At 39.1% G+C, this 13,011-nt stretch overlaps 1 protein-coding gene across 1 annotated transcript in view; it reads right to left on the minus strand.

The window, feature by feature from the left end:
* Window positions 1–4,355: 4,355 nt before the first annotated feature.
* Window positions 4,356–13,011, minus strand: part of DOK6 (docking protein 6) — a 244,803-nt gene continuing 236,147 nt past the window's right edge. The window contains exon 8 of the mRNA XM_033065451.2: window positions 4,356–4,717. Coding sequence (XP_032921342.1) covers window positions 4,578–4,717 — 140 coding nt within the window. The 3' untranslated portion in view covers window positions 4,356–4,577. The remainder of the gene's footprint in view (window positions 4,718–13,011) is intronic.

Raw genomic sequence — 13,011 nt, forward strand, 5'->3', positions numbered from 1 at the left:
TAATTGGAACTCATTGCTCCTTCCTTTTTAGCATTTTGTAAATAATTCTGTATTTCATGATAAAATGCACATTCAAGATAGTTATATTTGCTGGTGGAAAACCATCCTGCAGTTTCCAGGTTACCAGATGAAAACTAGCACATGTGGTTGGTGAGCTAAGTCTGAGTAGAGGTTTATATGCTACAGGCTGATGGTCTTTGTAAGTTCCTAGAAATCAAATATCTCACAAAACCCTACTCCTCATAGCATTGCCTTTTAGACTGGAAAGTTGAACAAGCACGAATTTCATTCCTTTTCTGATAAATGCAATGCATAGATATGATTAATGATTGACCTTTTTTTCTCTTTGCCGTAAGCAGCTAAGGGTCGTCACAGATTGCCTGCACTTAGCAACTTCTAAATAAATGGGTACCTGAAGGCTGTATTTTGCACTTGAATTATTGCTGTAGAGAGCACTTTAAAATACTTTTGCCCTCAGATACTCAATTTCAACCCTCTTCCAGCAAAGTCTTATTAACTTAGAACAAAACTTGATTATAGTTTTCCGCATCCCAAAAGGATTTCTATGCATGTGTTGTGGAATGAAGTATTCTCCTGAAATGTCATACTAGACTTTTGACAAAAAGAAAGAGAGCAGCTACTGTCAATGTTTCAACAAAATTCTTTGGTTTGTCAATATGTGTTCAAGCTTTACTTGTAGCTTTTTTTTTTTAACAAAAAAAGAAGAAGACAAACCCAGCCAAACCTCCCAAGGACAGAACTTGTGACCATGTGCCTGCCACAAAAAGGAATGTTTAAATATTTACTCAGTAAAACAGCAAACTCCCTGCTACAAGACATTATCCTTTCTTTTTCCTTTACATAGGCAGATGAAATTGTTTAAAAGGAATGTACTCACAATTTAAACTATAAATAATGACATGTAGCTGTTTTAAAAAATGGGACTATTCAAGTTCCTTAGCACCATTTGATGATTTATTAGCAGTCTCTTTCAATTTCACCTTTTCTGCATCAAGTGACTTCAAAATCAAAAGTACCAGCATGCATCAATCTATAATATCCACAGTTAAGATACATTAGTAACTATATTTAGTAATGCCACATGTTATTGGTTCACAGGGGTAAGTATATTGTTATCAAAGAGTGATTTCAAAAAAATGTAAATCACGGTTACGGTTATATATCCATGACACATCCTCAGAATCAGAAATAAAAGTGAAAGCTTTGTTTTATTTCTTCTACTTTATCATGTACTAATGCTAAATTCCATTTGTACCAGCTGCACCTGGTTGCCACTGAAGACATTTTGTTGCCCTCCATCCTTTCACAGCTCATTAGCTGAAAACAGAGAGCAACTCTTGGGTCAGGAGTAGACGTATTATCTGTGTGCCTTGCACAGGAAAGCCGAGACTGGAACAGGGGGTCCCCGGGTCTATTTAAAGGCCGCTGTAGTCTCTAGGCAGGCAGCTCTACCACGCGTTCCAAAAGAGAGTTTTCCTTCTCATGGAAGCACTAGGAGCGGTACGAAGTAGTCTCAGTGGCCCATCATTTAGGTTATCAACAGGCATATGCCAGGAATTAAAGTAATTCCATGAAAAACAGAATTTTCTGGCAAATTACTGTCACAGTGTCTGCCTGGTTCTCATGGAGCTTTTCTGAGGAACATTTGTGGAAGCTATGTGAGTACACCAATGTTACAGTGATGTCATTTGCTGTTCTGGAGTGGCAATAATGACATCATCCACTGGCTCCTGAATACTTTTCTGCTTCAGGTTACCAGTTGTCTTAGACTGTGTTAAAGTGCGTTGTAAAATTGCATCCTCATTTTCAAGTTCTAGTGTGCTCGGGTTTGGTCTCTACAAGAAATAGGTTCCCAACAGGTCAGATTTGCTATAGATTGTGTTCTGCCGCTTTGTTCAATTTTCTGTGTATTGTATGAGACCTTACAAGTATTTTATAAATGTATGAGTTCAGAAGATGGTTGCATTACGCAATGAAAGCAAAATATTTAGTAAAACTGCTCTATATGGCCATATATGTAGCCAAAACTGCTATAATGCGTCCTTCCGTCCCCTTTTGTGTGTTTTCTTTTAAAATAGCATCTACATTTTCATTAACTTGACAATACTCAGGTATTGCATAGGAAGGCAAAGCCAAAGACAGCAGCTGTTCCCCAGGAAACGAAAAGAGAACTTTATATAGACCTTATGCGTTTAATCAAAATACAATTGAGCTACTAGGTTGAGGATTTAGGTAGGTTCTTAAATTATAAGGACACTGGAACCATAAAGCAGTTATGATATTCTCCTGTTTTGCCTTTTCTTCACTTTTGGACTATGTAGAATATGTAATTATTAAATTACTAGTATTTAAGTCACAGAGAAGAGAAGTTATTTGGACACAGTATTGAAACTTATAGAACATACTGAAAACCTGATCTAAGGAGTTTTAAAGAAAATATATATAATTTTAGGGCATGGGAAAGAATCCCAGTTGCAAAGGAATAAAAATAACTGACCACTTCCCCAAAAGGCAAATATTTGGCAAAGCTGCACTGAGTAACAGAATTACACCAGCAGAATATCTATCCTTTTGAATCACATTTTGCATTTAACGTTTGCAAATTGGAAATTTTCCCTAAGCAAAATGTCAACCAAATCTTTTTCTTAAATGAAAGTGTGAATGAAGAAGCTTCCTTGATGGGTACAGCTCTGAGAGCACCATAGGTACAGTGCCCTGACAGCGTGGGAGAGCAGTTTTTCATTTTAGCTCATCAAAATACTCTCTGTAGGGAGCCATTCTATTCCTGAGCGTGGCAGCACTATGAGAAGGAAAAGAGGTAGCCAATGAGACAAGGAAAAATAAATAAAGGTGATTGTGGTTGGGTAGAACTGTTTCATTCAAGTGGATCACAAAGCTTTTTATTCAGCAGCCGTTCACTGAGGTGTAGAAAGCTGTAAGTCTGCAAGGTCTCTTAGCTGGGAAGATGGTTGGAGAAAACCGACCATACTGTATCAGTAAATGTTTAATCAAAAGCAGAAGTTTTTTCCATACCTTTTAATACATATATATATAATGTGCATATATAAAACAATCCAACAGCATTTTTTCAGTTAAATTATAGTACATAAAACTGATTGTTTCATTGGAAAAGAGTCTGTGTGTCTCCTCCTTGATACATTTCCTCAACCTGTCCTGAGAAACAACCAGTGAGCTGAATCCCTCTGGTAATCATGGCAATAGTTTCATTCTGGGAACAGAACACAAGGATCCTCAGATCATACAAGAGGGCAGATTTTTCTCCTCACAATTTCGAACATTTCAGGGCATCACAAGGAGTACATAAATATTTGATAACAGTTACAAAAATCTAAATGTTCAGGATAGATAAAATTCATTCCCCACCTACAGGTATGCCTTCCAACTTATTCTCTCATTACTGATTACAAACACCTACTACAGTTCATTTTTTAAAGACGTCTTCCAAAGACAGAAAATTTCAATTGAGAGGTACTCATCCTCCTTTTGAAAGTAAACAGATGTTTGACACATGATCATACAAGGTACAATGTGCATCTAGAACAGAAATCTGAGAAGGAAACACAGAAAATCAAAGTAATGCTGACCAGAAAGACAAGACCAGAGCTCAGCTCTACCATGTCTGGCCCAGCTGTGGCACAAGTGGTTGCCAGCTGGGCAAGTGGCCCACTTTGTTTTGTTTGAAGAACAGTTTTCCCGCTTTTAAAGTTAGGCTTGCAGGCATGGTTACCTAAATAATTTGCGAACAAGAAGACTTTGCAGCAGTTCTGAGGACAAGACTGCGCTGCTGATAGGGATGTTCACAGCTCTTAGGGGCATCATTTGAATTGCACTAGTAAGGGATGAATTTGTGCCCCAGGAAATTAAGATTAGAGCTGGACCAGGCAATAACTTTATCTTAATGCATTTACCCTATTCCCAATGAAGAATATCAGCCTGCTACTCCAGTATCTGGCTCAAAAAACACCCAACCGCCCTCTGGGGCAGTGAGTGAACCCACTCAGATCTGAAGGTGACCCCGCAGCACTGATGCTGCATCTTGAGTTGGCGACATTTCAGTGACTCCAGTGGGAATTGTAGGCTGTGGCAAGGACCTACAGAGGTTGTGGGTGAGACAGGCTGGCCTGCTGCTAGGGGCGGGAAGGAAGGCCCCAGTGTCAAATGCGCCATTGCAATGGAGCCCCAGAAGGGACCTTCTCCGGTCATGCAGAAACCTTCACACCAACCAACACAGTTTCATTTGTTTCCACCACTTTCTTACAACACAGACATGGCCCCCCTTCCTCCCTCCCCCCAACCCCCCAAACCCCCTCCTTTCTGAACATACTGACAAAAGGAACGGCAAAATAAATAAATAAAGACTTAGCCTCTGCTCCGGGGAAGCCGCCTCTCCAGGTTTCCGCGTTGGCGGTGCCCCGGCCGGAGCTGGTAGCCATCAGTTTTCATGGCAAATGGTGGGTGCAGAGGGGCCAGCGGCTCCCCGGTCCTGGCGGGAGGCTCCAGGCTCAAGTGTCCATCCTGGCCAGCAGCCCCAGCTGTCATTGCACCAGCCCCGAGCCGTAGCTGAAGGCGTAGCTGCTGGCCAGCGACAGTGACTGCTGGTGCTCCTCGCCCTGCTCCGATGGGTAGCTGGGAAATGTCTGCGCCCGGGACACCTTCGCTGAGCCCAGGCTGTGACCTAGAGTGGGGAGACAAGAACACAAACGATGTAACCGGGCTCTGAAGCCTTGCACCACAGACAGACTCCAGTGGATTGACTTCATACTGCCCCATGGAGAGCAGGCTTGCTGCATCGGGCCCTTCTGGGGCTGCAGAAGAAGGCATTCCCTGTGGCTGAGGGCACCACTGCCTGACACATTCCCAGCCAAGGCAAAGGGTCCCAGACCCAAATCAGGCATAATTTAGGGTGGGAATTATTTTTCAAAATTTCAGAGTGTCATATTTGTGTATTTTCTATTTAATAAGTCTTAGTTTTGTCAATTAGGACTGACAAATATCCAGTGCACATCTTTTTTACCTGAAGTACTTCCCATGAAAGTAATACCAGGGGTTTCAAAGGGATTACTCCCACAAATGCCACTTCATTTGCCTACTGTCCTTTGAACACAATGCCAGTTTGTCAGGTAAGCACAGCACCACTGTCATTCCAAAATTAACTGGAAGTGGGATATTGTGCACATGGCAGAATACTAGTTGGGAAGAGGATGTGCCAGTCACTTTTTTGGATGAGCTTGTGAAACTCACATTACCATCACTTTAATCAGCAAGATGGGAAACCATATGTGGAAAGCCAGTAATAAAATCAGGTAACCCTGATGGCCCAGTTCTATGACCCGATAGTTTTCCTACCTCATATTTCCTTTAGAAATTGAGATTTAATTAGTAACAAAAAATAAACCTTCAAAGTGCATATCTTCATGAAATGTATTTTTTTTAAAATATATATTGAATCTTGGATTCAAAACAGTTTTACATGATGCCTTTAAAGTGTTTTAATACGCTTATTGTCAGTAGGAATGCAAAATCATATTTTTATGGGAACCACGGAGATATTCAAGTATAGCTACAAGGGTATAGACTCAAATACAAAAGAATTCAACTTATGCTGACATGTTTCAAAACAGTTAGCAGCTGGCCCAGTAGTGCTGGAACTAAGGATAATCACCAGATTTAGGAAAACTTTTCCTAACTCGCATTTGGAAAAGTTTGATCATAGCATATTACTGACTTCCTCATTAAAAAAACCTGAACATGAGAGCTATGCTGGGACTAAGACATAAAAAACCCAACTAAATGAAAACCAGAATAAAAGGTACATCTTAGTGACACTGAAGACAATAAAACTGGAATCTGAATTCCGGTGGCATGTTAATGATCATAAAATCCCTTTAACAAGAAAGCAGGATGAATTTTTTATGCGTACTTTTACTATTCATTCATTGGGCTAAATTGACATTGGCTACCAAAACTTGGCTGAGATGAAAGGTTTAAAGGTTTTCTGCTTCAAGAAGCTTTTGCACCAAACTGAATTAAAGTTTATGGTGTCTGTGAGTTCTGAGCTACACAGTAGCTGATAATGTTTATGAATAGTTGTAAAGGTTTTATTTCTTTGACCAACTTTTAACCATGATATTAAATAAGGCCTTTATTAATTTTGTACTTTTATTTGGGATTACATCATAATTACTGTCACTTTATTTCTTAATCTAATGCAAACCTAAACATGAGAAGAGGAATGATCCTAGATTTTAATTTTGTGTTCCAAATCTGCTGCATTTCCTTTTCAGGATGTAAGATCTTGCTTTCCTTTTACCCAGAAGCTAGAATCATATGTCCTTTAAATGCCATAAGGAACTGCTAAACCAGGCACATGATTTCCTATGCAAAATTTGTCTCTTTCCTACCCATAAAGATAAATAAAGTATGTCAAGGTAAAACATTCCTTCATTCTCTTCATGTATTTTATCCAAAGATTATAAAACAACAAGCAGCAGTAAAGAGACTAACCAACCACAGAGTTTCCTAAACACATGCCTACTTGCGTCATGTGCTGTATCTTGTACAATTACAGTAATTTCACGACTGTAAGGCGCACCCTTTTGACTAAAATTTTTCCCTGAACCCAGAAGTGCGCCTTATAGTCTGGTGCGCCTTATCTGATGGACAAAGTTCGGAAATTTGCCTACCCGGAAGTGAGAGCTGCGAGCCGGGTGGGGAACCGGCAGGGCCATGGCTGCCAGGTGGAGGCGGGGTGGAGCCCCGGCAGGCACGCCCCGGCCCCATGCAGGTGGGGCAGCCCCCCCACAGGCATGCCCCAGCCCCGTGGAGGGGGCACGGAGGGGCGGTGGCCACAGCCCAGCCCCGTGGAGGAGGCAAGGAGGGGCAGCAGCCACAGCCCGGCCCCAGAGAGGGGACAAGGAGGGGCAACAGGCATAGCCCGGCCCTGGAGAGGGGGCAAGGAGGGGCAGCAGCTACAGCCCAGCCCCAGAGAGGGGGCAAGGAGGGGCGGTGGCCACAGCCTGGCCCTGGGGAGGCGACACGGAGCAGCGGTGGGCATGCCCGGCCCCTTCCGGGTACAGGCGGGCCCGGGGGCCAATGGTTGCCAGGTTGAGGCGGGGCCTTGGCCAGCAACTGCATGGGGGGAGCTGGGAGCGGAGCCTCGCTGCAAAAAAAAGTGCGCCTTATAGTCCGGTGCGCCTTATCTGATCTACAAAGTTGCAAATTTTGCTGACTTCCCGGGGGTGCACCTTATAGTCCGGTGCGCCTTATGATCGTGAAATTACTGTAATATAAAATCCACTTTTGTAGAACAGAGCTAATATAGTGATCAACAGTGCCCCTAATACACTAATTTCTAGCTAAGGAATTCAGGCAGTCTCTTAGAATGTGGAAGATGAATTTGAACCTATAATTAAATTCAGGTCGTATATTTCCTGTATATATGCCCCAAAAGCCAGGACATCCCTTGCTGTTCTTTAAAATAAAATTTGTAGATGCTAATGTCAGAACAGGGCTAGTTTTCGTCATTCTGTAACCAAAGGGGTTAAGGATGACAGTTCTTCTTTCCTAGCTGCTAGGATTTGTAGTGAAAGAGAAGAGAGAGAGACAGACAGGTGGAAAAGATTAAGACACACTTAACAGAGCCAAGAGGTCTGAGATATCTGGTTGAGGCTCAAGCTGAAGAGTATGACATCAATCTGAGAAAATAATAACAAAAAGAATAGAGGACATTGGTTCAAATAAAATGAGAAAATTATAGGTAAAAGAAAATTGGTGAATTTTGAAAGAATGGATCTGGGCAATATATTTACTTTCAATTTATATTTTTAAAAAAGCAATTAACTATGTTAATATACTTCAACAAGTGTATAAAAAATGATGGTGGTAAAATAATAAAGTTGTTCAAAGGTTCCAAGTTGACTTAAGGCTTCAAGTAGTAAATTTCAAAAATTTAGGACATTTTTTAGTTTTTGTTATAATCCAGCATATCACATACTGGAAATTCTATATTATATTGGATCCTTTTATTTTCATTCCTAAATATTATTTTAAGATTCATACATCTTATGGAGCCCTAGTTACTGCAGTGTCAGCAGTAAGGATTTTAAAACTAAAGATACAGGTAAAGTTTTTGCAGTAAATGGTTAACGTTCCATAGATTTCTAAATTTCCTGCCTCAGCCATATTTGGGCCTTAAAAAGTTAAGAGAGAGGAAGAGGAAGAAGAAGAAGAAGAAGGAGAAGAAGAAGGAGAAGAAGAAGTAGAAGAAGAAGAAGAAGAAAAAGAAGAAGTAGAAGAAGAGGAAGAAGAAGAAGAAGAAGAAGAAGAAGAAGAAGAAGAAGAAGAAGAAGAAGACGACTGTTTGTGGATTTTGTCACTCTTTGGTACCACAGCTGCTTTTAAGAGCACAAAACTAAGTCTTCCCTACAATTCTTCTGAAGTCAGCATTAAGATGAATTTGATTCACACAGATTTCATGACCTGAAGATACCAATAGAGCTGAGGAAGGTTTTCCCCTCCATAGCTTACAGAAGAAAAGTTGGTTATTTTTCTGTTCCAGGACAGGACCTTGGAAACATAAGTATTATTCTGCCTGCTTCATCCTTTATTCAAATTTACTCTCAGGATTATAGAATGCAATGAAGCTGCAGTCCAAAGCAATTAGGTATGAATGATCCATCAAGAAAATTTAATGTAACACAGTAAATTACATTAAATTAGATTTTTCCTGATCTTAATTATGTTGGAAGCAGAGAGAGTATACACAAGGATCTTATTTCATGGCATGGTGCTTATTTATAACAATTCTTTAGAGGAAAAACCCAATGGTTTCCTAGTAACAGCAGTGACTGATGTACATATAAGTAGATTGATCACAACTTCTGAGAGAAAACTTGCAGTACTAAGCTAAATGAAAAGAAAAAAAAAAAGAAGAGATCCAGGGATAAGATTTAAAAGCTCCCTTACTGCTGCTTATTGGGGAGATGTTTCTGTTTTAGACTCACAATTCAAATTCTTAACCAGAAGGCAGGTGCCAACTCTTTTTCTTTTCTAAATGAAATAAAGGTCACTCTATTCTTTTCCAATACAAGAATTCAAGGGATTCTCATCCGATGTTCTTTGGTTAAAGCACTCATCTCTGATGTACAAGTCCTGTGTTAAAATTCCCCTCTGCCCGTGGGTAAGGTTCAACATTACACTTTCTGTGGAAAATCAGCTGAAAATATTCCCTTTTTGCTCTATACCGACACTGCTGCTCACTGTCCCTCAGTCGAGTCATTGAGACTGAAAAGCTGCTTTGTAGACTGAAACACTTTGGTCATCTGGTTTGCAAGGTCCCTACAAACCTCTGTGCTGGTAAAGCTGAGGAGCAGGAACAAGCAGCCAAGGGGAAGAGATGGCAGTTTTTTCCCAGGCTGGTTTCCCTGCCAGATGGTTTGTTTGGTGAGTGATGACCTGTGAGCAATGTGCCACCAAACGCGGGTGAATGCCATTGCCACAGACTGCTCACAGCTCTGATGCAGGAGCACTTCTGAAACCCTGTGACTAAGCTTTTCCCATACAAGATCTAATATAAGTTTATGTTCCTGCAGTACAGTGATTAAAGATTAATAGAACCAGAGACTCCTGTGTTTCAGCTTCTGTTGCAGGCCTTTAATTACCTTATATGAGATAGCCATTAGGAAAAAAACAAGACATTTGCAGCTGCACAGCAAGCTTTCATCTGGGATTTCGTCTAAACTGATGACTTTACAAACAGAAAGATGTACTTCTAATGCATTTCTATTTTTCTTGGTAAGAATAATAAATTTATTTTTGAAAATAAAATTTGATATTTCCAAGATTATGAGCACAAAATTGAAGTCATTAAATTAAAGCCAATTGGATATCTTTATGAGTATTGTGGTTTTTATTTGGGAGTCTCTGAGACTTTATGATTGCAAGAGTTCTGTGATTGCTATGTTTCTATAAATGCTATAGAAAAACATGTCTGCTCAAAAGAAATTTCTATGGATCAGTCAGTGCAAGCTAAGGATAAAGTGAATCAATTGGTCCATTGTAAAGCAGTAGTTTCTTTTTAGAAATATTAATTGGAAAATTCTGTTGTTCACAATAAACAGAACAGTCTGGGAAGCAGGGAAACAGAGATGATGATATTTTATCATTGCACAAAAGGATAGTGCAAGAAGGTGGAAAAAACCCAATTAACTAACAGATGTTTCAGGAATGGAACAATAGTAAGAAGGAGTTAGCTCTATGTTGTTTCCTCACATAGTTCTCACTGGACAACGTAAATGCAACTCTTGAGACAGAGAAGTTCCCAAAACTACTACCAGTCTTTAATCTAGATTTGCATTCTCTAAGAATTTTCCCAACAGCAGTGAAAGCTCCTGTTTATACCAGAGGAGGCCTGGAGATTGCACTGAGGATATATATACTTTGAGTGGGGAAGTTTGTCTCAAAGTGCTTCAACCTCTGATATTCTTTGCATGATTTTTGCTAAGACATAGGACAGAGTAGGAAAGGCACTGTAGCTATGCATTGAAATCCCACTAGGGAAAATTAAACTCTTACTGAAAAGAACTAAATTTTTATGACTGCTTATTTCAGATGGAAGCTTTTATCCTCTAAGAGCTTTTGTTGCAAAGAAACAGAGTTCATATTTTATTCTGGATAAAGAAAAAACATTTCACCAGTAAGCCCCCCTACTTTAGTCTCAAATCAGTTAAGTGGCTATTATTGCATCAAAAAGGATACTTTCATTTAAGGCAGAAAATAAATGATTGCTGCTATCCTATTCATAAATTGATACTGGTTTAAATGCTGCCAACTCTCTGTATTGAATATACAGTGTCTTCTATTGAGCTACTGATGACAAAGCAGCTTTTCCTTTTCTGCTGTTAGATGATTGGAATAACTAAAGCAAAGTTTCATAGCAGGACAAACTGCTACAAAGCAAAACATTTATTTCGCAGCAATGATGCAGTTGGATTGGAAGGGCATTAATTGGTACAGCAATTATTATGCTGTCACTCACAAAAAGATGCAATGGAAGGCAGCAGATGGAAACTGAAAAATAGCATAAACTACATTACAGCATATTGATTTCCATATACTTATTGAAAGTGAAACTGTGGGCCTGTTTCAGTTCCAAATAAAGAAATACAAATTTCCCTTTGAATTTAACTGCAGTTGGAATAAAAACTCCAGGGAGCACAGCTGGGCTCAAACTTTCATATATTCTAAGATAATTTTGGATTTAATTTCATCAGATAAATGTATCTTTCTGAAAGGAGAAAGAATATCAAGAAAACTAATTTTTGAGACAGACCTTCAAGAAAATGATTTAGTTTATTATAAATACTTTTCAATAAAACTAATTTAATTGAGAGTAAAATACATAGGAAATATATGAAGAGACTGAATGACAAACTCTCATCCTCCCTTTAAAATATTTCCTTTCCATTTTTAATTGAAAAACATTTTAACTTTCCTCAGAATTTGAAATAAAAATAGTAACTATTTTTTTTCCCCTATAAAGCATCAAGATGAGTAAGTATCCAAGTAGATACATATTAAAAATTTGTTACAGTGCCATATTACTTTCCAGAACTGGAAGACTATTATTTAACTTAAAAGTCTTTGGTATTGTCATCAAGTCCTCCTCTAGAAAAGAAGGAATTTTACATATGCATGCAGAAGAGACAGTTTAAGATTGCCAGTTTAAGACCAGCAAATTTACAATATTCTGATTTTTCATCATTCCAGTTTGGCACAAGAATGCTGGAGTTTTGTGAAGAGCATGTCTACATGTCAATATTTTGAAACACAGAAACATTATTTCAATACCTTCAATGTGAATTGCTTGTAAATACTACACACAGGAAAAACAAGTATTATGTCATCTGTACCCCTACCTAAAATAGCAGGTATTTAAAAGTATCTTGAAGCATGTAATTAAAGCCAACGTATTGACTGAAGGCCAGGTCAGCTTAATTGCTGCTGTGTTTTTCTGGGAAGTGTTTTTAAATACTTGCTGTCCTGCTGCACTTAACCTGTGAATCACCTACTTAGGCTATCACAAGTTGATGTAGCTCCTGTTGTAGAAATATTAGAATATCAAACACATCTTTCTCAAGAATGAGTAGGTTTATCTTACTCTCTACTTTAAATTGATTTCCATTAGGACTTTTTTTTCCTAATAGTGCATTTACATGTATTTATAAAGGGAGCAGATATATATAAATCCCTACCACCTAACATCTCCACCCAGGACAGGGAAAAGTAAGTTATTTACACATCTCATACTGCCCAATACTTCTTTCCCTTTTTGCTCGTGTTTCTGCAGCCAAAATCTGACATATATTTGGAAAAAAACTGATCTGTTTTACATATTATATCTCTTTAACTTGTGCTCTTCTATTTCTTATCTGCAACTGTAGGTCTGTGTGCCTGAACTTCAAGGAGATTAAGTAAAAGAATGTGGAGCAGCAATTTTTCTAGTTTTGTGCTCTGAACCAATGTGCAGGTAAGCATAATAACTTTGTACTTAGCTTTCTTATGTTGTCTTCCATATAAAGACCATACCACTCCTTGCAGGGATTAATTCATTTTGTCTTTGCAGCTTTTTACACTTGGGCTAATGTTGTAGTACTAAACCAGCCTCCTCTCACCCTCTGTCCTGAGTCCAGCCCTTTAACTATGCCAACACAGTTGAAGGAGGTTCAATCATGTTCCCACTTGACACAAAATTAGGCTAAGTTCCAAATGTGCTACAAAACAAACATCATTTTCCAGATGAAGACTCTCAGAAAGAAAGACTTATGAGTTTGGTTTCATGGATTCTATAGAAGTGAAATTTTCTGCAGTGATACCTTGAATTTTTAGGTTATTGATTTAAAAGTGTTTTTCAGGGAACGCTGATAACCTGGCATTGAGCAGCCTCATCTTGCAACCCATACTATTCTGTAA

This window comes from Catharus ustulatus, chromosome 1 (genome assembly GCF_009819885.2).
Source record: "Catharus ustulatus isolate bCatUst1 chromosome 1, bCatUst1.pri.v2, whole genome shotgun sequence".
Taxonomy (NCBI): Eukaryota; Metazoa; Chordata; class Aves; order Passeriformes; family Turdidae; genus Catharus; species Catharus ustulatus.